Source organism: Dermacentor variabilis, chromosome 5, assembly GCF_050947875.1.
Source record: "Dermacentor variabilis isolate Ectoservices chromosome 5, ASM5094787v1, whole genome shotgun sequence".
Lineage (NCBI taxonomy): Eukaryota > Metazoa > Arthropoda > Arachnida > Ixodida > Ixodidae > Dermacentor > Dermacentor variabilis.
The window spans coordinates 204702576-204730423 of record NC_134572.1 but is presented as its reverse complement, the minus strand read 5'-3'; the positions used below and the strand labels follow the sequence as shown (position 1 = coordinate 204730423).

At 45.5% G+C, this 27848-nt stretch overlaps 1 protein-coding gene across 8 annotated transcripts in view; it reads left to right on the top strand.

Moving 5' to 3' along the window:
* Window positions 1-27848, top strand: part of lili (LMBR1-like protein lilipod) — a 306045-nt gene that overhangs the window by 106407 nt on the left and 171790 nt on the right. For all 8 annotated transcript variants that reach the window (XM_075693928.1, XM_075693931.1, XM_075693930.1 and 5 more), the window contains 2 exons: window positions 10182-10308; window positions 13987-14055. In XM_075693928.1, the coding sequence (XP_075550043.1) occupies window positions 10182-10308; window positions 13987-14055 (196 nt within the window). The remainder of the gene's footprint in view (window positions 1-10181; window positions 10309-13986; window positions 14056-27848) is intronic.

Sequence of the window (27848 nt, the reverse complement as noted above, 5' to 3'; positions counted from 1 at the left end):
CAATGCTCCTGCCACTTTCGAGCGCATGATGGACTTGGTTCTGCGGGGTTTGAAGTGGCACATATGTCTCTGCTACCTCGACGACATTGTTGTCTTTGCGCCAGATTTCACAAGCCATCTGGAACGCCTCAACCATGTCCTGACGTGTCTGAAGACCGCTCAGCTGCAACTAAATCTCAAGAAGTGCTGCTTTGCTGTGCGAAAACTTACTATTCTCGGTCACGTCGTATCAAAAGACGGTGTGCTTCCGGACCCGGCTAAACTACGTGCCGTGACCGACTTCCCCAAACCGACTACTCTAAAGCAGTTACGAAGCTTCATAGGGTTATGCTCCTACTTTTGTCGGTTTGTGCGCAACTTCGCCTCTATAACTGCGCCTTTGACCCAACTTTTAAGCAGTGCCTCCAATCTTTTGTCATGGTCTTCTGAGTGTGACCAAGCCTTCTCCACCCTTCGCCGTCTCCTGACGTCACCACCTATACTGCGCCACTACGATCCTACGGCCGCAACTGAGGTGCACACAGACGCCAGTGGTGTCGGCCTCAGTGCTGTTCTCGCACAACGAAAGCCTGGGTTCGCAGAGTATGTCGTCGCATACGCCAGCAGAACACTCACCAAGGCTGAGTCAAACTATAGCGTCACCGAGAAAGAATGCTTGGCGATAGTCTGGGTGCTTGCGAAGTTCCGCCTTTACTTATATGGCCGGACGTTTGATGTAGTGACGGACCATCATGCATTATGTTGGTTGTCTTCGTTGAAGGATTCGTCAGGTCGCCTTGCCCGCTGGGCTCTTCGACTTCAAGAGTTGGACATCCGCGTTATATATTGTTCAGGAAGCAAGCATGCCGATGCTGATGCACTGTCGCGGTCACCACTATCCACTGAAACTGCGTCCATATCCACTATAGACCACCCATTGTCAGCTCTTGACGTCGCCACCGTCTCCTCTGCACAGCGCCACGATCCCTGGATCGCTTCGCTTCTTGACGTTTTAACCGAGGCACCCACCCTTTCGACCACTCGAACACTGCGACGCCAAGCTTCGCACTTCAGCATCCGTGATGGCCTCTTGTACCAGCGCAACTACTCGCCAGATGGTAGGAAGTGGCTCCTAGTTATCCCCAGAACGCTGCGCTCTACAATCTGCGCGTCGTTTCACTCCGACCCGCAGTGTTCTCACGGCGGTGTCTTCAAGACCTATGAACGCTTACGCAAGAGGTACTACTGGCGCGGAATGTTTCGCTTTATTCGCAGGTTCATTCGCGGCTGCCACGAGTGTCAGCGATGAAAAAAACCACCGCATCCTGCCGCAGCTTCATTACAGCCCCTTCCATGCCCAGACCGCCCATTCGACTGCGTTGGAATCGACCTTTATGGACCTTTACCTTTGACCACGGTGGGAAACCGATGGGCTATCATTGCTGTCGACCACCTTACACAATACGCCGAAACCGCTGCTCGCCCCACCGCGACAGCACAGGACGTCGCCTCTTTCATTCTCAAGTGTTTTGTGCTTCAACACGGTCCTCCTCGCGAACTCCTCAGTGACCGTGGCCGCGTATTTCTCTCAGATGTAATCCAAGCACTTCTCCACCAGTGCAACATTGTACATCGGACGTGTACTGCCTACCACCCTCAGACAAACGGTCTCACTGAGCGGTTTAATCGGACGCTGGGCGACATGCTTGCGACACGTTGCATCTGATCAGTCGAACTGGGACCTGGTTCTTCCATTTGCGACATACGCGTACAACACCGCTACGCAAGTCACAACCGGTTATTCCCCCTTCTTCCTTCTGTACGGTCGCCAGCCGACGCACACTATCGACACGTTGCTGCCATACGCACCAGATGCCTCAGAGTGCACGCCCGTGTCGGAAGCCGCCCGCTACGCTGAAGATTGCCGACAACTAGCCAAGTGCTCTACTACAGCCGACCAACAACGCCAGAAAAACGCCCGCGATGATGACCACTCTCCTGCCGCAACATTCGCCCCTGGAGCACTTGTGTGGCTGCTTGTACCACCCTGCGCCCCTGGCTTGTCGTCCAAACTTCTCCCAAATTATCATGGTCCCTACCGCGTCGTCGAGCGTACTTCTCCCGTAAACTACGTCATTGAACCTCTTACGCTGCAAGGCGACCGGCGTCCACGTGGACGTGATGTTGTTCACATAGACCGCCTCAAGCCATACTTCGACCCTCTTGTCCCCACCTGTTAGATCGCCAGGATGGCTCCACCTTTCTCGATGGGGGCAATTGTAATGAAGAAAGGAAGAAATGACATCCCGATCATCATCAAGAGCGGAGGGCACGAGATCGGCGCTCGAACACCACCATCTTGTTCTCCCGACCTACTGTTCTGAGCTACCGCCTGTTTGTTGGACACGTCCAATAAACCTGCTTACATTCTGATTATTTCAGTCTCATGATCCGGATTCGCGGTCACTACCTGTCCTAAGTAGATGTATTCCCTGACCACTTCCAGTGCCTTGCTACCTATCATAAACTGCTGTTCTCTTCTGAGACTGTTAAACATTATTTTAGTTTTCTGCAGATAAATTTTTAGACCCACCCTTCTGCTTTGCCTCTCCAGGTCAGTGAGCATGCATTGCAGTTGGTACCCTGAGTTACTAAGCAAGGCAATATCATCAGCGAATCGCAAGTTACTAAGGAGGAGGAAAGAACTTTATTGGGTCCTGAGGAACCCCTTCCCACCCACTCTTGGTTTAGTGGTCGGCAGGGGTCGCGGGCCGCACCCACGTTGGGACGGGAAGCCCGTGAGCCTCCGCCCTTTCGTGAGCCCTCTGGACGGCCCGGAGCTGGGTCTGGTGGTCGTCGCTTCGCAGGGCGTCCATCCAGTCTTCTTCTTTGCTGAACACGGTGCCGCTTAACGCTGAGCATTGCCAAAGCATGTGCGATAGCGAGCAGTACGATTCGCCGCAATCCGGACATTGCGGCTCTACGTCCGATGAATAAAGGCTCATTCTGCCTCTAGGTATTCTCCATTAACTCTTATCTCCATGTCTCTGAATACCTCCTGTAAGCATGCTGTGAATAGCATTGGAGAGATCGTATCTCCCTGCCTGATGACTTTCTTTATTGGGATTTTGTTGCTTTCTTCATGGGGGACTACGGTGGCTGTGGAGCTGCTATATATATCATTCAGTATTTTTACATACGGCTCGTCTACACCCTGATTCCATTATACCTCCATGACTGCTGAGGTTTCGACTGAATGAAACACTTTCTCGTAATCAATGAAAGCTCTATATAAGGATTGGTTATATTCTGCACATTTCTCTATCACCTGATTGATAGCGTGAATATGGTCTATTGTTGAGTAGCTTTTATGGAATTCTGCCTGGTCCTTTGGTTGACAGAAAGTCTAAGGTGTTCCCGATTCGATTTGCGATTACCTTAGTAAATACTTTGTAGGCAACGGACAGTAAGCTGATCGGTCTATAATTTTTCCAGTCTTTGGCATCCCCTTTCTGATGGATTAGGATTATGTTAGCGTTCTTCCAAGATTCCGGTATGCTCGAAGTCATGAGGCATTGCGTATACAGGGTGGCCAGTTTCTCTAGAACATTCAGCCCACCATCCTTCAACAAATCTGCTGTTACCTGATCCTCCCCAGCTGCCTTCCCCCTTTGCATGGCTCCCAAGGCTTTATTTACTTCTTCCGGCATTACTTGTGGGATTTCGAATTCCTCTAGACTATTCTCTCTTCCATTATCATCGTGGGTGCCACTGGTACTGTATAAATCTCTATAAAACTCCTCAGCCACTTGAACTACCTCATCCATATTAGTAATGATATTGCCGGCTTTGGGTCTCTTAACGCATACATCTGATTCTTGCCAATTCCTGGTTTCTTCTTAACTGCTTTTAGGCTTCCTCTGTTCCTGAGAGCATGTTCAATTCTATCCATATTATACTTCCTTATGTCAGCTGTCTTACGCTTGTTGATTAACTTCGAAAGTTCTGCCAGTTCTTATCTAGCTGTAGGGTTAGAGGCTTTCATACATTGGCATTTCTTAATCAGATCTTACTTCTCCTGCGATAGCTTAACGGTATCCTGTCTAACGGAGTTACCACCGACTTCTATTGCACACTCCTTAATGATGCCCACAAGATTGTCGTTCATATCTTCAACACTAAGGTCCTCTTCCTGAGTTAAAGCCGAATACCTGTTCTGGAGCTTGATCCAGAATTCCTCATTTTTCCCTCTTACCGCTAACTCATTGATCGGCTTATGTATCAGTTTCTTCCGTTCACTTCTCAGGTCTAGGCTAATTCGAGTTCTTGCCATCTTATGGTCACTGCAGCGCGCCTTGCCGAGCACGTCCACATCTTGTATGATGCCAGGGTTAGCGCAAAATATAATATCCATTTCATTTCTAGTCTCGCCATCAGGGCTCCTCCACGTCCACTTTCGGCTATGCCGCTTGCGAAAGAAGGTATTCATTATCCGCATATTATTCTGTTCTGCAAAGTCTACTAATAACTCTCCCCTGCTATTAATAGTGGCTATGCCATATTCCCCCACAGACTTGTCTACAGCCTGCTTCTTGCCTACATTGGCATTGAAGTCGCCCATCAGTAAGGTGTATTTTGTTTTGACTTTACCCATCGCCGATTCCACGTTTTCATAAAAGCTTTAGACTTCCTGGTCATCATGACTGGATGTAGGGGCGTGGACCTGTACAACCTTCTTTTTGTACCTCTTATTAAGTTTCACAACAAGGCCTGCCACCCTCTCGTTAATGCTATAAAATTCCTGTATCTTACCAGCTATATTTTTATTAATCAGGAATCCGAATCCTAGTTGCCTCTCCGCTAAGCCCCGGTGGCACAGGATGTGCCCGCTTTTTAGCACTGTATATGCTTCTTTTGTCCTAAACTCACTGAGCCTTGTTATATCCCATTTACTGCCTGCTAATTCCTCCAATAGCACTGCTAGACTCGCCTCACTAGATAATGTTCTAGTGTTAAATGTTGGCAGATTCAGATTCCAATGACTGCCTGTCTGGATCCAGGGATTCTGACCACCCTCTGCTGCGTCACAGGTCTGACCGCTGCCATGGTGAGTTGCTTTGCAGCTGCTGGGAACTGAGGGCCATGGTTTGATTGTTGTGTTCATATAGGAGGTTGTGGCCAAGTACTGCAACAGGGTGGCCAATCCTGCTCTGGTGAGGGAATGCATTACTGGTTCTGGTCACCGGGATCAGGCCACACTCCAGGCCTGTTTATGCAATTTTATCAACACGCAGATTAAAAAAAAAAATCCGTTGAAGATTGTGCTGTGCCGGGATTTGAACCACGGTCCTCTTGCACTCGAGGCGCATGTTCTACCTCTACGCTACCGCTGCACTATCCATCTCTTGTGGACCCCGTTAATGATAACCACAATGCGCATAGGCGCCGGCCCAGCCGCCTGAAGTATGCTTCTGGCATTTCACTCGTTCCGGATGCCCCAAGCACTTCATCCACGGTGTTCACATGCCTCGAATATGCGCACCGCGCCTTTCTATTTACTAACTCTTTATCACTTTTGCACACACTTGCCAGATGCCCTTGCTGCCCATATTTGTAGCAAACTGAGTTGGTGTGTTGGCTCTGGCGCGCTTGATGGGCACCAGCGCAGCTGAAACACCCACGTTCGCAACGCCTAGGTTGCACAATGTTTGTTGCCCCTATGACAGTTCCGCTTAGGTCGTGAGAAGAACTTGAAAGTTGCTACCACTTCCGACACCTCTGGCGCGAAGTGGTTGGTGAGGGCCTCAAAAATTGCCACTAAGTTCGCTGCGGCAGGTTTCTCAGGGGCCAGTAGGCTTCACAGCAAGGAATACATCGTGGCCCCACAACGCCTTAGAAATACAGCGCTCTTCTTACCATCTGGCACGTCGATCACAGTCAGGAACAGTTCCACCCGCTCTCGGTACTCGGTTCTGTCTGCAGTGTCCACGTTAAACTCATCTATCTTTCCTATGACTGGCATGCTACCTGTGTGTGGGCGTAGGCGCACTGCCCACACAGGTCATGCACTCTGCTTTTTATTGTCCATTGCCCGCCCCCGGTGGTGTCAGTTACCACAGACTTTCAAATCTTTTTCTAGGTCTTTAGGAGAACTTCAGGTTCGTTGTGAATGTTGTATGAGCGATGTGGCGATGGAATGCTTGCGGCAAGCGGGATGAATTGACATGAAGCTTAAGTAGCGTCCCGTGTGCATAGGTTTTTGGAGATTTGGAAGCCATACATCTTGAACTTTCACGCAAAAACTATCCTACTGCATTTGTGGCTTCAGTGCAGTGCCACCTATCTCACTTGTCTAGTGCTTCCTCAGCCACACTTGCTCCTTGTAAACATGCTGTGATATCTTATGCTCCCTGTACTAGCAAGGCCCTAGCCCGTATACTTCATTCTTTTGATGTGCACGTTGCATACGTGACAGTGAAAAAGCAGAAAAACGTGCTTGTAAATGTCAAAAACAAGCTTCTGAAAGAAAGGTACCCAGGTGTTGTATATAATTATGCAAAAAAGAGGTGAGGCGTGCAGACAGGACACAAGAGTAGAGAAGTGGACAACACGAACGCCGTGTTGTCCACTTGGCGTTCGTGTTGTCCACTTCTCTACTCTTGTGTCCTGTCTGCACGCCTCACCTCTTTTTTGCATAATGAATCCTTACCAGCTAGCTCAGCTTTCTGTCGTTCTGTTTTCAAAGGTGCATCAAGGCAATTTTCAAAGGCGCATCAAGGAACACTGTCATGATGTCAAAAAACTAAGTTTCTTCTAATGCTCTTGCCGAGCGTTTTGTAACAGAAGGACATGATATTGACTGGGTTAGGGTGCATGTGCTAGCCATTGAAAGCAATCTAACCTCACGTTTCCATCTCAAGTTATTACTAATCTAAACTACTGATACCACGCTGAATCGCAATGATGGCAGCCTTCGTTCCGTTTATGCCTGCTGTTTGCGCCATCTATTCACATGTACGTAATCATTTCTCCCCTTTCATTTACTTTCATTGTGAACAAGGCCCCTGTATGGGAGCCAAAACGTCGTGGTTTCTTTTCTTTTAATGTTTTTGGTCGGTGTCTGTTTTACCCTCAAATATGACTATGCCTATAACTATAACAATGAAGAGAACAGCAGTTTACGATAGGTATCGAGGCACTGGAAGTGGTAAGGGAATACATCTACTTAGGGCAGGTAGTGACGGTGGATCCGGATCATGAGACGGAAATAATCAGAAGAATAAGAATGGGCTGGGGTGCGTTTGGCAGGCATTCTCAGATCATGAACAGCAGGTTGCTATTATCCCTCAAGAGAAAAGTGTATAACAGCTGTGTCTTACCAGTACTCACGTACGGGGCAGAAACCTGGAGGCTTACGAGAAGGGTTCTACTTAAGTTAAGGATGACGAAACGAGCTATACAAAGAAGAATGATAGGTGTAACGTTAAGGGATAAGAAAAGAGCAGATTGGGTGAGGGAACAAACGCGAGTTAATGACATCTTAGTTGAAATCAAGAAAAAGAAATGGGCATGGGCAGGACATGTAATGAGGAGAGAGGATAACCGATGGTCATTAGCGATTACGGACTAGATTCCAAGAGACGGGAAGCGTAGCAGGGGGAGGCAGAAGGATAGGTGGGCGGATGAGATTAAGAAGTTTGGAGGGAAGACATGGCTGCAATTAGTACATGACCGGGGTAGTTGGAGAAGTATGGGAGAGGCCTTTGCCCTGCAGTGGGTGTAACCAGGCTGATGACGATGATGACAATTCGTGTTTGAGAGGGTAGTGCAGCGCAGAGCTATGGGTACAGCCCATTTGTGTCCAGAGGTGTGGAAGGGCAACACGAGGGAGTCACGTGGAGAAAGCTGGAAAATGAGTGCATGGCAGCTGTTGGGACATCAGGCCATCGTGCAGCGGTTCGAATTGCTCGTTTTCTTTTTCGAAGCGAAAGCTTTACTAGCCGCGAACTTGTGATTTCGCCGTGTTGGTGCTCCGAGGAGGCACATGACGTCACAAAGCGCACCTCGCCGCAGATATTTCTCTCTCTCTCTTGCTCCCTAGTCACTACCACGCATACGCCGCTAGTAGCACTGTGCCACAGGTGTTCCGCCGCTGCGCCGTGCCGTGCCTTTCTGCCGCCGCCATTTGGTATGACGTCACACCGCATTCTTCGTCATTGAGCTTGCCTCCGCTCGCTTTGCCAGCTGTGTCACATGCCTGATAACATGCCGGAGGATTGAAAATTAGAGCTCAGTTGAGGCAGTTGAGGCAGCAGTATGGACGGCGACAATTCTGATAAGCAGGAGAAGGCCTGGAATCGACATCGAAACGAGATGATAAAAAAATGAATCGCCCAGGAAACAGACGAACAGCGCGCCGTATGACTGGCTGAACGCCGCAACATAGCTAGACAACTGACTCACCTGGACTTGCAATCAAGATTAACCAAAGCTAACCACGCTATGCCTTAGCTTTCGCTAAGTATATCCTGGCATAGCCAAGCTAAGGCACTGCCAATTTTCTTTTCAAGGATTTCGCATTTCACTACCTTTTGGCACGCACACCAGCAGCCAGACTTCATCGTTATAACCGATAATGCGGTATTGAGGCATTGAAGTAAGCAGGTTATTTCACCATAGAAAACAAAGAAAGGTTGACGGTGCAGCAGCTTCTCATTGTTATAACCAAAATATTGTTAAAACCGGTATTGTTATAGATGGGTTTGACTGTACTATCACTTTGACACCATACAACATGTGGAGATATCATACCACTGACAATCTTTGAAATTGAATTAAGACGCCATGTTGTTACAGTGTAATTGAGCAACCTATTTCATTCATTATTTGCCTGAGTTAATACATGCTGCTTGAAGCAACGAGAGTCAGCTTTGAGGATCAATGCATATTAACAAGTAACTGTTTCATTGTCTTATCACACCTGATTTCACAGTACAGTTAAACCTCATTTTAACCAAGTCGGTAAAAGTGGCCCTTTACTTCATTATATCAGAACTTTGACTGAAATTCATCCTTTTTGCAATTAAGTAAAGTCACCGACTAAATTTTTGTAGTGTGAAAAGGGCTGGAAATTTTCTGATATATCAAGCAATTGGAAAATACGAATATCAATTACAAAAATTTCATTTTGGTGAACTTGAGAGTTGACAACCAAAGATGCGGTTTCATGTCGTGTCGACGATATCTTTGTGTTGGTACTAGAAAGCCAAGCCTGCAACACCTTCGTGTCCACTCCACCGTCGCGGCTGATAGGGGTCTTGCCCAACAATGGCAAGACCCCTATGCCGATGGCCATTTCATTTTCTTGATTTCAACTAAGATGTCATTAACTCGCGTTTGTTCCCTCACCCAATCTGCCCTTTTCTTATCCCTTAACATTACACCCATCACTCTTCTTTCCATAGCTCGTTGCGTCGTCCGCAATTTAAGTATAACCCTTTTTGTAAGCCGCGAGGTTTCTGCCCCTGAAACACGTCTGCAAGCTTCGTGTAAAGCATGCAAGGCTGACGGACATAGAATTTTCTTGTGCAAGCCAGTGAGAAGTACGTGGCGACATGCTTGTGGCGATCTTGCCTCAGCATTTCTTCTGGATTTCTCAAGCTAACAGGCTGCTGCGGCAGCCTCCTCACGTTTTTTTAAAAGCCCCTTTTGGGGCCACTAAAGCGATGTCTCGACGGAGCTCACATATCGCTTGCCGCCCGTAACCCCTCTTTGAGGTTGTTATAGCAGTCTCATTTTTTAATGCCGACAGTCGCGGCTTGTTGCGCGCGATCTGAGCACCCAGGAAGCAGTTAAACGAGTGAACATAATCAGCAGTCAGATAGAGGAAGGTGGTGAGGAGGGGCACTGGCCTCCCTGCCATTATAGTTTTCTCATGTCAGCTCTGCCATCCCCCTATTTTGATTTTTGTCGTGCAACCCGGTTATAACAGTGAAATTTTTGTGGTACTTGAATATTGTTATAAGTGGGTTTGAGTGTACTTCTATTAATGTTGTTGCTGTCTTGTGTTTACTGACATGCAAGTTCTTGAGTTATTGCAGTTCCTGCAATAGGAGTCTCATGTTATGCTTGCACGATAGCCACTTTAAAGGTCTGAATGAATGAAGGCCGGCGAGTAGCCAAATGCGGATGATCCTTTGCAGGGGCTGATCTCGCGCCTTTATGAGACCTTCCTTGTGCTCACCCTGGGGGCTGCCCTGCTCTTTGGCATGACCTTCCTGCTGTCAGCCATCTTGGACTATGGCCGGGCCAGCATCCACTCTTTCTTTGGTGCGTTGGCTCCACACAGCCGGTGCTGTGCCCATTATATGTGCTTAAGTTAAGCACTGCCACCTGTATGCAGCCAGCAGAATAGTTTCTAGACAGGCTTGTTGGTACGATGACATAATATGGCAAGCAATATCCGTGTCGTTTGTTCCCTTCATCTTTTGGCCCGTTTTTGCCATGTTTGCCATATTATGCCTTCCAGTCACTGTCACGTGTCGAAGTTGCCTTTTGTTGCTGTCACTTTTCACTAGTGATAAATTGCTTTCTTCTATGTGCAAAACCTGCTCTTGTGGCTATTGCTTCCAAACGCAAGACTGATGGCTTGATTTTGAGTCAGGCATTCCCATTGGGGTAGAATGCAAGAACTAGCATTGAGTTCAGATATAAGAACCACAAGAGGCCAAAATTAATTCTGACCCCTGTCATGAACCACATGTAGCATTGCACTGCTGTGACATCATATGAGTTTAGCTGCCAGCACAGAAAGCCCATTGTTATGACACTGTGCACGTAGTAGGCACATGCAAGTTCAGTAAAATAAGATTTTGAGTACAGTAGAACCTTGTCCATACGTTTTAGAAAAAAGCATGAGAAGTTCTAACCGGATAAACGTATGCTCCAAATTGACTCAAATAATTAGCAGGCTCAACTGTAGTTGACATCTACGCAATGCAAATGGTTACTGCATGAGACGCCGAGCTGCTGAGGCCCGAGACGCAGGCAGTTTGTGAGGCTTCGGCATGCTTGCGTTAACGCTCCTCGTATTCAGCATGCGTCAGCAGCCTCTAAGTGGGGCACTTTGGTAGTAAGTTTTGAGTGCTCGGCGCGAATCATTGTGGCACGAGACGCCGATGCTTGTCGAGCTGGTGAGGCCAGAATGTCCTGAGATGCGCATCATCGTTTTTGTAATGTGTGGTGTTTCCAAAACTAAATTTAGCCACTGGACTTCGCCAGAATACAATTCCGCCCGAGCGAAAACTTGGCGCTCACTTGGGGCTGCCTGCAACAGGGAACGGTGCCTTGTTTGGAGTATTACCTTTTAAAAGCGTACAGTAACCTTCGAATCTTCCTCCACACATGCTGCGACACAGATAGGTTAAGAAGCTTATCGCAGTAAGGCTGGTGGCAATAGTTTTGAATGTGGTGTGCAACGACCCATAAGGAGATTCGCTGGTACCAGAACAGGAAACGGAGTGTATGCTGCCATTTTCATGTGACTTAGGTGGGTGAGTACTGTAGGGAAACCGAGTGGCTATGTTCTCAATCGCTTGCGCCTTTTCTTGTATACAGGGGATATAGTGGCCAGAAGACGAGCCATATGTTTGCAATTTGAGTTTGTACTAGAGGTTACTGCTGAAAGTGTTTTCCGGGAATGTTTCAATCGGCAAAAAAGAAGTGCAACTGTATCGGGTCATTTTTTGTGTTCTCGATCGCGAATGTTGGTACTTGGAAATCGAACGAAACAGGATTGTATCAAGGAGTTTCTGCTGTATATACTATGCAAAGAAGTAACTTCTTTATTTGATATTCATTCCAGTAGAGGGCTAATCGCTGAAAAATATTAACTCGTTGCTTCAAAGTTACTTTGACATCTCTTGGAACTCACTAGTCTTACAATGCTTCAAAAAAAAAAAAAAAAAAAAGCTGATTTTTAATTTTAAATTCTCTTCAGTTGCAAAATGGTCACTGAAAAACAGAGCAATGAGATTAAATGCTGCTTTATTGGGTGCATACAATCATCAATTTAAAGAACCCACATTACTTAAGCAGTGTGGAGAAACAGAAAAAAAGAAACATTTATAGACAACTTTGCTGAAAATTGTTTGTGACTCATAAAGATGAGGACAGGCAGCAGATGGAATCAGGAGGAAGGTAATCCTAATCAGTTGCTGCTCAAACAAAGAACGAGGCTAAAACAGTCAGATTGTGCATGCCAAGTGTCACCCGTGAATTGCTTGACCATTGTGGATTTTTTTCCTAACTACAGATATTGCAATGCTGCATAAAGGCTTTTCTCAAAATATTTTTTCTGAAAGGGAAAATATACATGCACACTTATCATGTGTACTGCGCAAGGGAACAAGAGTTCAGGATCGCAAGTCAGACTCTAGAGCCTGTGAAGAAGTACGTTTACCTAGGTCAACTAATCACAGGGAACCCCGACCATAAGAAGGAAATTCACAGAAGAATAAAAATGGGTTGGATCGCATACGGCAGATATTATGAGCTCCTGACTGGAAGCTTACCGTTATCACTGAAAAGGAAGGTATACAATCAGTGCATTTTACCGGTGCTGGCATATGTGGCAGATACTTGGAGACTGACAAAGAAGCTTGAGAACAAGTTAAGGACCGTGTAAAGAGTGATGGAACGAAGGATGCTAGGCATAACTTTAAGAGACAGAAAGAGAGCCATTTGGATCAGAGAGCAAACGGGTCTAGACGATATTCTAATTGACATTAAGAGAAAAAAATGGCACTGGGAAGGTCATGTAATGCGTAGATTAGGTAACCGTTGGGTGGCAGAATGGCTACCAAGAGAAGGGAAGCGCAGTAGAAGACTGCAGAAGACTAGGGGGTGCGACGAAGTTAGGAAATTTGTGGGTGCTAGTTGGAATCGGTTGGCACAGGACAGGGGTAATTTGAGATTGCAGGGAGAGGCCTTCCTCCTGCAGTGGACATAAAATAGGCTGCTGCTGCTGCTGCTGCTGCTGCTGCTGCTGCTGCTGCTGCTGATGATGATGATATCATGTGTAGTGCTTTTCAGCTTTGATGACAAACGTCGACTGTGTGATGCAAGAAAGTTATAAGTGTTTTTGGATGCAATGCTGCAAAATTTTGCCTGCAGAACCTATAAGGATTCATCCTTCATATGTATTAGTGTTTATAGGCATCTTCAGTAAGGAACATTTTTTGAGAGGCCCTATTCCTTACAAAAGTCTGCCAAGTTACTGCTTTTTCCTGGCAGAACTATTGTTGATTAGTTTACTATAATGATTTCACTGCACTGTCCTAGAGCTGTACTTTACAGTAAAAATTTTCCTTGCAGCAATGCCTTGTAGGTTTCGTTTAAAAAACAAAAAACAAGAAAACAAAAAACAAATGCACCAGGGTGCCAGTTTTGGCCCAAGTAAAAATATGACACAGCTCAGCTTCAACATGTTTGTAGCAGCAGACCTCATCAGTGACAAGCATGTAGATCATGTGCATGAGCTAGACTTGGCGGCCTTAGTAGTGGAGTACAGGTCCGTGTGCTGCCCTCTCAATCTAAAGATATTGGTTGTTGATTGTATTCGCCAGGAGCGACTTGAAATTGCACATTCTGGACATGTGTATGCATGTTGGCCAGTGGCTTATCTTGGACTGCAGCTGGCAAGCCTAAATGCCGATCTCGTGGGCTCACACTGAATACACAGTTGTGTACGAGCAGTGATGCACTGTCTGTGTCATCGTCTTATCTCCGTGTGTGGCGCTGATTTTAATATGTGCTTAACAAACCAGTCTTGGTTGAGGGAGCTAGGGGGTCAAAATTTGTAACTACCCACACTAATGTCTCTTATAACCCACCCATTTCGGCTTTTGCATTTGAAATGTTGCCGACCAGACTGGATTAGCCAGGTGCTTATGTAGCTGTGGCAGCTACATATTCAGATTTCTGCTTTCACTTTGTGCCATTTTGCAGCCCTATGGAGTGGATACCTGCCTTTCTTGTATTCGTGCCTGTCATGCTTTGGAGTTGTCCTGTTGCTAAGTGAGTAGTCCTTCTCCCTTGCCACATTAGAGGATGTGGCAGCTGCAAATGCTGAGTGGATGGAAAACGAGTGTACAAAATCTGGGTGTGTGCTTCCTGATTGGACAAAACTGCACTGCCAGGGAAATGTTCAGAAGCCATAAAAAGTGTGCCATATTTTTCAAGGAGATAATGCAAGTTGCTCAGAAGAATTATGACTTTGAAGAAGCACGTTGCGTTAATTTGTAACGACGTTTTGAACGTTATGAGAGATTTGTTTTTCAAAAATTGGAGGACGCTTAAACTTTGCCTTTAATACCCTTGTTACACTGGCAAAGATAACTGCAGTTACAATTAACCATGTCTAACCGTATCATACTGCGGTTATCGTGAGTCACGGTTCGCCAATGTTACACAGTGTACCAGCATCCTCGGTCAAAGCAACTAGCACCACCTTGGGTGAAATAAACAAACTGACTTTCCTGATCCTGACATCACGCTTTTGTCGGGATAAGGACGGCAGAATCGACTTGGCATCATTTGGCAGCAGTGGTCACGGCCGGAAACTGCGAGCATCAGGAAAAACTTTCAGCTTGCTTTTGCAGGTTAGTGCCGCTGCTGGTCAAGCATTTATTCAGTTTACCGTTTCTTCCGTGACTGCTGCTGCTCCAAGTGCTCGTATTATTTTTGTGCTTGCCACTATGCCTACTTGTGTGGAGCTCGCGAAACGAATTGATCAGTTAGAAGCCATGTTCAAGGGTCGATGGGACGAGGCAGTCGCTTATCTTGTAAAAAAGTGTTCGCTGAAGCTATCTACAGAACTAAACATTGTTGACTTGACACGTGAAATGGGTTTTCTGATAAAAAGTGCCGACATGCTCAACTCAATGGCTGAAGAAGCTCGAGCTCAAAATGCTACTTTGACTGCAGCTAACAAAGAACTAAAAATGGAGAATGAAGCACTCAGCCCTGTATTTTCAGTTGGTGAGTGTACGTTTATTCAGCCATGTTCTTTCTTCGCCAGATGAGTTTTTGTCAAACCCTAGACTTCAGCAGTCGGCAAATGCCTGTCAGAACTTGAGCAGCGCTCAAGAATAAACAATGTGGAAATCAAGTGAGTAGCATGTACACAGGGCGAGAACTGTCTTGCGATCATGAAAGCTGACAGTGAAAAAATATGTTGTCCAATTTCTGACGACGACATCGATGTTGTTCACCGCATCCCAAGGAGGTCAGGAACGGGCAATAAGCACATTATTGCTCTGTTCTGCTCAAGGACAAAGAAGCAGGATTTTGTTTCTAAGGCACGAAAGGCTCACCTAAATTCAAAAGAGCTCAGCTTTGCAGGACCGAATCATGTTCCCATTTCTATTAATGATCACCTGACCAGAGAAAACAAAGGGCTGTTTGCAAAGGCTCAATCACTGAAGGATGGCAATTTCTATGGACCGAGAACTGCCAAATAAAAGCAAGAAGGACGTGCGACAGTCGAGTCTTTCGTATCTTGTCCGAGGGTGATTTATTGGTCTTCCGGTAGCTATGGGAGGGTCAAGGAACTAACCTATTTTGTTGCGTTCGATAATGTCATCTTATTTTTCAACTGAACAACTTAAACCTTTTTTGTGAACCCGTGCCTATCTGTGATTCGCTTTAACGCTCGAAGCCTAAAAAAACACCATGATGAAATCTGCAACTGTTTAGCATCTTTAGACCACACATTTTCTCTCATCTGCATTTCTGAAACTTGGCTTTCAGATGCAGATAATGATTTATTTGGTTTTCCCTCTTATGCCTTGGAATATTGCTACTGCCCTCATCAGAGCTATGGAGGTGTCGCTGTATTTACATCTCCAGATGTGGGTTACAAACGAAGACATGACATATAATTTTCAGTGCCAAATTGTGAAGCTGTACGGATTGAACTGGAGGATGCGAGCCAGACCATTGTCGGTTGTCTTTATCGTTCACCTTCAACTTCAAAATCCACTTTTTGCAGTGATCTGAACATTATACTTGGTAACTTGTCTTCGGAAAGGAATAATGTTGTGCTTCTTGGTGACATTAACATCAATCTTTTGGATGACTGCAGCTCTGCTACTACTGCCTACACTAACTGCCTTCATGGATTTGGCTTCGAATCATTGGTTTCCCTTCCAACTAGATGTAGTTTAGGGGCTTCGGCCACCTTAGTAGATCACATATTTTCCAACCTTATGTGCCCTCCAGTTTGCGGTGTACTTGAAGTTAACATCACTGACCACTTTCCTGTCTTTCTTAAGCTTCCTTGTCTACTATATACATTTTGTCATGAATTCTATAAAGCTGTGATTAATAAGGAAGACTTCATCACTCACGTTGGTGAGCTAAATTGGGGTTCTGTGTTTTCAGAGTCAAACGCTGAATCTGCATTTAATGACTTTTCAGAGAACATAAAGAAATGTATTGCTAATTCTACAAGCTTTGTAAAATGCAGAACATATGTCCCAGTGTTACAGAACCCTTGGCTAACCAATGGTCGACTAACTAGCCTATGTAAAAAGGATAGCCTGTACCGAAAAGTTAAACAACGCCCTTTTAACATTCGGCTCAAAACTCGCTGTAAGATCTATTGTAACTTGCTAAACCGGCTGCTCAGGGTAGCCAAAGGAATTATGAATTCAGAATAGCCGAAGCCGGCACAGATGCAAAACGGCAGTGGAAAATGATAAATTCCTTCTTGAACCGACCCCATCGAGCTAAAGTAAGCTTCATTCATCAGATGCCACGTATCAACAAGCAGAAGAAATTGCGAACGCATTTAATGAGTTTTTCTGTGACCATTCCTCTGATCATACCACTGATACCAAACTATCATTTCAGCAATGCTTACAATCATAGTACCTATTTCCAACTGGCCCAGATGAAATCATCATCATCATCTTCATCCTGGTTACGCCCACTGCAGGGCAAAGGCCTCCCATACTTCTCCAACTACCCCGATCATGTACTAATTGTGGCCATGTTGTCCCTGCAACCTTCTTAATCTCATCTGCCCACTTAACCTTCTGCCGTCCCCTGCTACGCTTTCCTTCCCTTGGAATCCAGTCCGTAACCCTTAATGGCCACCGTTTATCTTCTCTCCTCATTACATGTCCTACCCATATCCATTTCTTTTTCTTGATTTCAACTAAGATGTCATTAACTCGCATTTGTTCCCTCACCCAATCTGCTCTTTTCTTATCCCTTAACGTTACACCTATCATTCTTCTTTGTATAGCTCGTTTCGTCATCCTTAACTTAAGTAGAACCCTTTTCGTAAGCCTCCAGGTTTCTGCCCCGTACGTGAGTACTGGTAAGACACAGCTGTTATACACTTTTCTCTTGAGGGATAATAGCAACCTGCTGTTCATGATCTGAGAATGCCTGCCAAACGCACCCCAGCCCATTCTTATTCTTCTGATTATTTCCGTCTCATGATCCGGATCCACCGTCACTACCTGCCCTAAGTAGATGTATTCCCTTACCACTTCCAGTGCCTCGCTACCTATTGTAAATTGCTATTCTCTTCCGAGACTGTTAAACATTACTTTAGTTTTCTGCAGATTAATTTTTAGACCCACTCTTCTGCTTTGCCTCTCCAGGTCAGTGAGCATGCACGCTGACTTGCCGAAAATGCTGACTAGCAACCCAAGAAAATTCTGGCAGATTATAAACGCAAACCACGCATCCACTGTCGCTCTTACGAAAGAATCAGGTGAAGTGGCTACTGACTTTGAATGTGCTAATATGTTCAACGCCTCGTTTTCATCCGTATTTAGTAAAGAAACCGACATGCCACCCCCTGTACACTCCAATGTCTTCGGAACTGTTATGCCGCCAATTTTCTTTGTCGCATCTGGAATTTCTGCCATAATCGACAAACTTAAACTATCTTCATCAGCCGGGATCGATAACATTAACTCAAAATTTCTAAGGAACTCTCAAAACATTTGTGCATCATTTTTGTGTTTACTGTACTCACAGTCACTTTCCACGGGCCAGCTTCCTGCTGATTGGAAATACGGAAAGGTCATTCCAGTCTTCAAGTCAGGTATCAGAGAATCACCGCTAAACTACCGACCCATTTCTTTAACCAGTATCCCGTGCAAAATCATGGAGCATGTCATTTACACACATATCATGGACTTTCTCGATTCGAATAATTTCTTCAATCCTGCGCAGCATGGATTTCGCGGGGGTTTTTCGTGCGAAACAAAACTGGCCATGTTTGTGCACGACTTACATGCAAAATTAGACTGCAATTTTCAGACTGACGCCATTTTTCTGGACTTCGCGAAAGCGTTCGACAAAGTACCCCATAAACGCCTTCTACTCAAACTTTCACTGTTGAATCTTCACCCCGACATCATAAATTGGATCCGTGAATTTTTAAATAACCGCTCTCAGGCTGTTTTTGTGAACAATGCTACCTCTGCTTCCCTTCCAGTAACATCAGGCGTTCCGCAAGGGTCCGTCCTTGGCCCGCTTTTATTCCTTATATACATTAACGACCTACCAAATCATGTATCTTGTAATATCCGAATGTTTGCCGATGACTGTGTTATTTATCGCAGTGTTGCCAACGCCTCTGATCAATTAACCCTTCAAAGTGATCTTAACCATGTAAAGCAATGGTGCGATGATTGGCTCATGGAACTTAACCTTCACAAATGCAAAACCTTATCTTTCAACCGCCGCCGCTTTCCACTTGTTTTTTCTTATGCGATTAGCAGCGTTCCTGTCGAAGCAGTTCAGTCGTTTAAGTATCTGGGAGTCACTTTCTGCCATGACCTTTCTTGGGCTTTGCACATCACTAACGTCATATCATCTGCAAATAAAACACTTGGATTTTTGCGACGTCATCTACATAACGCACCTAAGAATGTAAAATTGCTCGCTTATAAAACTCTCGTGCGAACAAAATTGGAATATGCTTCACCAATTTGGAACCCGCGACAAGCTTATATTCAAGACGCCCTTGAGTCACTTCAAAACCGTGCCACTAGATTCATTCATCGTTCATATTCTTATGATGTGAGTGTGTCATCACCCAAATTAGAATCTAATTTACCCCTTCTCTCATGTCGCCGCCGTATCGCCAGTCTTTGTTTATTCTATAAACTCTTTCATAGCTCGATGGGCATCCCGCCATACATTGTTCCACCAACATGCATATCTAACCGCACTGGTCATCCTCTTCAAGTTGCGCGCCCACGTGCACGCACCGTTACCTTTTCTACGTCATTTTTTCCTCGTACAGCTGCTGACTGGAATGGCCTTCCGGGCGACACCGCTGCCATCCCTTGTTCATCCACTTTCATAGAAAACGTCACCAATCACCTTTCACCATAGATTAACACATGGTTTCTCCTTATTTCTGTGTAACCCACCCCTTATGTAATACCCCGTTACGGGGTCTTTAAGGAATAAAAATGGAATGAAATGAAATGAAATCATCAGCGAATCGCAAGTTACTAAGGTATTCTCCATTAACTTTTATCCCGAGTTCTTCCCAATCCAGGTCTCTGAATACCTCCTTTAAACACGCTGTGAATAGCATTGGAGAGATCGTATTTCCCTGCCTGATGCCTTTCTTTATTGGGATTTTGTTGCTTTCTTTATGGAGAACTACGATGGCTGTGGAGCCGCTATAGATATCATTCAGTATATTTACATACGGCTCGTCATACATGTTTCAATGTCATATCAATGTCATACATGATTTAAAGGTTACAGCAGCAGGTCGGAATGAAATCAGTTCTATTAATATTCAATCAGTAGCTCATCTTATTGCTCGCCCGTTGTCTCATATTACCAATTTGATCTTTAAGACTGGAGTATTTCCAAGTCAACTAAAAAAAGCAAAAATTATTCTGCTATTGAAAAACCTACATTTCCTACCTCCTACATTTCTAATTATCACCCTATTGCTATTCTTCCTTTCTGTAGCAAGGTTATCGAAAAATGTATTGAAAAGCGCTTAACCAAATACTTCTCAAAATTTAACATTCTTTCACAAAATCAGTTTGGCTCCAGGGTAGGATGCTCGACTGACTGCACTATACTTTCTTTCATGGATAAAATAAAAAGTGCTATAGATGCCGGTTTCTATGCAGGATCAGTTTTTATCGATCTATCCAAAGCATTTGAATCCATAAACCATGTCATCTTGCTTGCTAAACTACGGGCAGTAGTCATTGATAGCTCACCATTAGCACTTATAAAATGTTACCTAACAGATAGACAATAAGCCATGTAATTTAGTTCCTCACTTTATAATTTCAGAATAACCAATAAAGAGGTCCTGCAGGGGTCTGTACTTGGCCCACTACTATTCCTGCTTTATATATATGATCTACCCGGTTGTTTAACAGAAACTGAGGCCTTCCTTTACGCTCACGACACTACATTACTTGCAATCGATCGTTCACTAACTTCTCTGACTACTTAGCTAACACTGATCTGAAAAATATTGTAATGTGGTGCCAACTTAAATCGCTAAGAATAAGTCCTACCAAAACATGTTTTATGCTTTTTCATTCGAATTATAGGACACCAGAATTAATTCCAGCTGTCAACCTAAACTCTCTTGACATCAGTGCAGTTAATGAATGCTCATTTCTTGGAAGAATTCTCGACTCAAACTTAAAATTTATGAAGCATATCGCCTATTTGAAGCGAAAAATTTCTACCGATATTAGAATTTTACAGGGTGTCTACCAACCGGGAAAACCGCGAATTCTCAGGGATTTTTAGTAGTCTGGAAAAACTCAGGGAAAACTCAGGGAATTTGTGCCTCTATCAGGGAAAATTTGCTGTAATTTTATTGAAAGGGTCAAAAGTCGCGGTAATTCTGGCTCGAGCAACAGACAGGAATCGTAACGAATCGTCTTTGACGTCCTGTCGTCGGCTGGAGGAGTTGCCAGCGTAGAGTCAGCGACCGACTTTCCGCATTCCCGATAATTTGGACGGCTTCGCGGCACCACCACGTAACCCATAGATTCAGTGTATCGGAACTTCTGAAATTTCGGACGCAAGAACTCTTTGCCGTTCGATTTTCCGGATGTTCTGGTTGACCGCAGGTCCGAAACGGCATTAATCGAAGCCACCACCGCTGCCATTTGGATTACCTCGCCGCCTCGAACCAGCGCTATCGTACGCAGATCCGCTGGCAGCCGTCGCCACCTCTGCGGCAACGCTACGCCTAGCTGCGTCGACGTTCGCTATTAAGCTTCTTGCCGTTATGTGCCGTGTTTCTTCATTTCTCCGCTGTCAGCAATAATATTAGCTTCGAAGCTCGGAAAGCACGGCGCATTCCATAATGCTGGTTCCTGAAAGGTAGTTTCGCCTCAATATAGTGGTGTGGCGCGGTGAAGCATTAGCAAACGTATTGCGGTGAAGCTTAACAAGCGTAAGAAGGGGCAATCGTCACGGGATGCAGTATGTATTCCTTAATTTTACACGCGTGCACCCGCCCTCTCCTGTCGCAGTAGGAGCACCGTTATGCCTAATAAGTGTACTGACAGGCATTCAGAGCTTTTTCAGACGTGCCTGTGTCGATTTGAGTCCTTAAGAGCAGTAAAAGACATGCATTTATTTTTTCGGACTGCCTGATTTTTCGGAAGTTTTCGCGGCCCTTAGGGGGTCGAAGAATTGGACGTTGACTGTAAACTGACCAAGAGTATGCTTCAAATGTTCTGTAGTGCGAACGCGCAAGAAAAGGAGCACGAGTACAGAAAGGACCGACGCATTGAGGAATGAACGGGGAATGAAGTATGCGAGGGTTTCTTTGAAGGAGCCTGAGCTCAAAAAACACTCTTGGCTGACGCCGAGATGCAGGAGTCCCTCATACAAACCAAAATAAACTCTTTAAAGCAGTGAAACACAACACTGAGGCGTCGTGCGCGGGCTGAGAGTATGTCAGGACAGTTGAGGTTGACTTACGAGTTGTTGAGAATCTCTATTGGGGCAAAATTCGGGCCTCATACCACTGAGCTTGCTATCAGATAGTATAAATAGCTCATATTCGAAAATATTTGCTTCTGTATGCATCTCCTTTTTATTTGTATTTGAGAATGTCTGACTCAATTTGCAATTTCTTTCAGGCATTGTATTTGCTGTGCAATTTACTAACCCCTCCCTTCTATTCTTTTTTTTTGAGTAACATAAACACTACTCCTTATTATTCAAATTGGATTAAGCCGGTTTTTTTTTAAAAGAATTTTCATATGCTTACTAAGGAGTGACAGCATCGGGCGATATGGTTCCAGCCCGTCTTGACATAAAACATAGTTCTGCATCACTCAGGGAAGTTCGCAAAGGCACTCAGGGAAAACCTGGAAAACTCAGGGAATTTGGAAATGTCAACTTGGTAGACACCCTGTTTTGCCTAAATCTAGATATTATTTTAGCAAACCAACATTGCTAACCTTGCATCATTCTTTTATTCACAGCCATCTCAATTATTGCACAACAGTGTGGGGTAACACATATCCAACTCATATATCACCACTACAGCATTTGCAGAATCAAGCCATCCAAATAGTGTCGTTCAGCTCATGCTCAGGGTGTCTACCAACCGGAAAACCAGGAAAACCGGGAATTCTCAGGGATTTTGAATAGTCTGGAAATACTCAAGGAAAACTCAAGGAATTTGTGCTTCTATCAGAGAAAATTAGCTGTAATTTTATTGAAAGGGAACGAAAGTCGCAGTAATACTGGCTCGCGTAACAAAGAGGGATCGTAATGAATCGCCTTTTGAGGTTGTGTCGTCGGCTGGAGGAGTTGCCAGTGTACGGTCAATGGCAGACTTTCCGGACGCCCGACAGCTCCGCGGCACCATCACGTACCCCATTGAGTCAATGTCTAAGAACGTCTGAAATTTCGGATGCAAGAGCCCTCGCCGTCCGATTTTCTGGACCTATTGCTGTGACCGCAAGTCCGAAACGGCATTAATCAAAGCCACCACTGCCGCCGTTGTGATTATCTCGCCACCGTGGTAAACGCTAGGCCTAGCTGCTTCAGCGTTCGCTATTAAGCTTCTTGCCATTGGGCGCCATGTTTTTGATTGAAAGAATTCGCTGCGGTAAGCAACGGCACCGACTCCGTCTTTGTGGTCCTCGCGATTGGCTTCAAAACTCGGAAAGTATGGCGTGTTGCATAATCTAAAAGTCAACTTTACCTCAGTACAGGAGTGTTACGCGGTGAAGCATAACTAGCGTGGGAAGGGGCAATTGTCGCGAGACACAGTATCTCTTAATTATACAGGTGTCTATCCGCCATCTCCTGTCACAGTGCAGGCACCGATATGCCTAATAAGCGTGCTGGTAGGCCTTTTCGGATGTGCCTGTGACGATTTGAGCCTTTAATAGCAGTAAAAGAAATGCATTCATTTTTTCGGACTGGCCGATTTTACGGACGTTTTCGCGGTCCTTAGGGAGTCCGAAAAATCGTATGTTGACTGTGCAGCTGACGAAGCGAATGCTTCAAATGGTCTGTGGGGTGAACGCGCGGAGGAAGGAGGACGAGATCAGAAAGGACCTATGTATTGAGGAATGAACGGGAAAGGAAGCCTGCCACTGCTTTTTTCAAGGAGCTTGAGCTCAAAAAAACAATGTGTTGGCTGATGCCAGAATGCAGGTGTCCCTCACCCAAACCGAAATACACTCTTTAAAGCAGTGAAATTCAACACTGAGGCATTGTGCGCAGGCTGAGAGTATGTCAGGAGAGTTGAGGTTGATACACCAGTTGTTGAGAATCTCATTTGTGACAAAGTTCAGGCCTCTCACCAATGAGCTTGCTATAAATTGATAAAAGTAGCTCATATCACCTTCAGTCACGGTGTCCACATTTGTAGGTATGACCTGTTTTTGCCATTTTTGTGTAGTGATAGCAAGGAATCGAGCATAAACATTAAGCTTACGGCAAATTGAAGATTCTGATAACCTAAATTACTTCCATTTTGCTTCTGAATGATATGTATCATTACAGAGTATCGCTTTGGTGAAGGCACTACCATGTTTTATGTGACGCTTGCTGTGGGGAATGTCGGTAGCAACCTCGAAATATATATACTGTCACGGCTCACTGGAGACATGAGCGGAGAGCGGTATTTAATCAAGAGAATTAGGGCAAGCGCTCAGTCCAGGCTTCTTCTCTAGCGCCTCGCTTGCACACACGAAGTCGTTGTCTTCATCATCAACGTGGTTGGGCACAGATGCCGTTGCAGCATTTGCCCCCCCTCCTGAAGCAGCATCGTCCCGATGCTCGGCGGGTAGCATCCGGTGTCCAGCAAACCAGAGAGTGTCCATGTCATTCAGCAAAATAAGGTTTCATGCGCACCACGTGCACAGTCTCAGCCAGATCGTGACGGTGCCTCGAGCAGGATGGGCTGTCAGGAACGACTTCATAGTTGACGTCACTAAGGCATCATAGAACCTTGTACGGTCCGAAGTATCGGCGCAGAGGTTTCTCTGCAAGGCCTCGGCGGCATACTGGAGCCCAAACCTGGACTCTTTTGGCCGGGCTGGTAGACGACGCATCGATGGTGTTGATTGTAACGTTGGGCATCACGGTCTTGCTGGCTAGCTATGCGCGCGTGCACAAGCTGTCTTGCTTCTTCGGCGCGCTCTGTAAAATCTGCGGCATCAGTCTCGGAATCGCTGGAATCATGAGGAAGCATAGCATCCAGCATTGTAGTCACTTCTCGACTGTGGAGGAGACTGAATGGCGTCATTCTTGTTGTTTCTTGCTGAGCCGTATTATAAGCAAACGTTACATAGGGTAATTATTTGGTCCCAGTTCTTGTGTTCCACATTGACATACATGCACAGCATGTCTGCGAGATATCCCAGCAGAACTTTTTGTTGGGCTAGTTGGTGCATGTTACTGAAGTACTAAAGCGCCAAACAGACGACACAAGAAGAGACACGGATGAGCGCTTACATGGAAAGCGCTCATCCGTGTCTCTTCTTGTGTCGTCTGTTTGGCGCTTTAGTACTTCAGCAATGTCTGCGAGAGTCTTGTTGAAGCGCTCCGTAAGTCCATTGCTTTGCGGGTGCTTTGCGACAGTGTCAGCCTGTCTTGACGTAAAGCAAAGTTCAATGTCACTCAGGGAATTTCGCAAAGGCACTCAGAGAAAACCTGGAAAACTCAGGGAATTTGGGAATGTCAACTTGGTAGACACCCTGATGCTACTGCAAGAATACTTTCAGTAAAAAATCGTGTTAAATATAAACTAGCCGTAATGTTATATAAGGTAGCACGTAATCCTCTCCCAGTATATATATTTTCTGAGGCTACTTTGGTTAACTTGAACCTCACAAGATTTGCAGCTAACAACAATTTCTTATTGCCACTAATACACACTAATTATGGAAAACAATCTGGATATTTCGCAGCATTTTCTACTTGGAACAGCCTCCCACTAGATGTCAAGTGCTCTTTGTCTTTAGGTTGCTTCAAGAAAACATTATTTTCACTTTTCTACTAGATAGCCCAAATAATCTGCATATCTAAGCTATTCACTTCACTCCTGCTCACTTCCTTCCTGTTATTCCTTCTTCTTTAGCTTTTTTTTCTCATTTGTAGCCTTCATAAACATTTTTGGTTTGTTCTGTTGCGAATGGGGCCTTAAACTACTGTTTTAATTCTGCGACTAGCTATTGACCTTATGTATTATTTTGCAGTTTGTACTACATTTACTTTGTATAATTTTTTCACTACTGACTAATGTATTGCTGACTACTGTATTGCTGACTACTGACTAATGTATACAGTAGTCATTATTTTCACTAATGACTACTGTATTGCTCTTTTATGCTGTATATTTGCACAAATGCATATATTTTCTCACAGGAGGTGCTCTTTCAGCCACATGCTCTGGGACCTTTTCTGTATACTTGTGTAAGCATGTATATATCTATTAAATAAATAAATATTAAAGAAATAAAAATCAGCACAGCGAAGCTCTGTATGCAAATACAGTCGAACCTCGATATACCGAACAGCGCGGTGATCGCGAAATAGTTGAATATATAAAATCACGTAAAGAAACGCATAAAAAACTTCTGCAAATCAATGGACCAAGGATGCGATCGGAAATCGTTGTCCGGGACGTCCATTCGGTTACGCCGCACGCACACGGGTGCACCGTACGTACTTAGCCTAGGCCATGCTGGCTTCATCATCTGCGCGGAGTCCGCGTGGCGCAACTGATCGTGCGCTCCAAACAACGATCCCAGATCGCGCCCCAATCGTGGTGCAGTAAATACTCATTTGAAGCTTCACACAAAGTATTTATTTCTTTGGCTGAAAGTACTGCAACAGTGTAGCCTACTTCTTATTGGCAGCCACATGCTTAAACACGGAGTCCTCAATATAGTCTAAATGATCCACAAGCGATAGGCCGGTGCCTTCTATCGTGCCGCAGTTGCGGCGCAGAAGGGCAAAAGCAGCTACAGTCCCAGTTGAAGCTGGGAGCGGGGCAACATCAGCGCTTGCGGGATCAACCTCGGCTGCATCTTAGTTTGGCTGCTACTTCGGTTCCGATCTCTACGTCTGTCAATCGAAGTATTTTCAAACACTGTTGATAACAAAGTAATTAGCGGTGTCTGCCAAGGTGTCTATCAGTGAGCACGCGCTGTCACACGTCTTTGTGGTTGCAAACCGCCATTCCTCACGAGGCACAGCAGGTGCAGAGCACGGCACTGAGGAGGAGTCATTGAGGCAAATGCAATCCGTCGTTGATGTTGTTGAACTAGCCAAGCCGCCACGTGCGTATGCCCCTACCTTCAAATGGCGCCCTCGGAGTGATTGATTTGTGCAGCTATAGTGCACAGCAGTCAGGAATGCCCATCACACCACCGCTATCTTCGAAAGTGTTGCGGGAAGGCTTGCTGCCTCTCAACAGAGAGCGTGTGGTTTGGGGTGGCAGCGTTTGATATATTGTTGCGCTAAAGCTACAAAGAGAATGGAAGAAAAGGAGAATGAAGTGTACTTGTCTTTGCAGCATCTCGGTTTCAGTGCGGCCCCTTTTCATCAATTCATCTTTAAATAAATGCACCCCATCGTAACAGTTTTGGTGGATTGTGCGGGGTAAAACAACGGCGCCCCCGAAGAACGACGACGAACCGCCCGCAGAAGCACAATCTGTGGAGCTTCGCCGAAGTAACCGAATTGCCGGTCTGCCACCACAGATGGCTTACGACGGCGACAACCTGCCACCTTCTTCCAGCTACCCTTGGCAGCCCTACATCGAACCAAGAACCTTCGTCGGAAAAGCAGAGAAAGACGTGGACAGATGGCTCAGCTTTTACCAACGCGCAAGTTGGTTAATGGCTGGAAAGCCACTGCCCAGCTTAACAACATTGCCTTCTTCCTCGTGTGAACTGTGTCTGTGTGGCTTTAAAACTACGAAGAAAGCATGGCGACATGGGAAAATTTGGTGTAGTTTCACGATGGTTACTCACCCAGACCACCTGCAGTTTCTCAAGAGTGGGACGGCCGTGCCAGTTATCCTGCTACTCACAATTTCTGTGCGTCCCGTGAGTGCCCCATCAGCTTCCAATGTGGTATTTGCGGTCACATTGCCAGATTTTGTCCTCATCGCCGTCGCACGTGACCACCGTCCCATGAGCGACCGCGCACTTTTTATCGGCGTAGCGATCGGCACGGCGATGGGACATGCTGGCTTTCTGATTCTGATAGCAGGACAAACCACCATGCGAATTACCGTAGCCACTCACGAGCTTCTGTGTGGAGCTTGACGCCGCTGCCTTCATGCCAGCGCAGGTTTC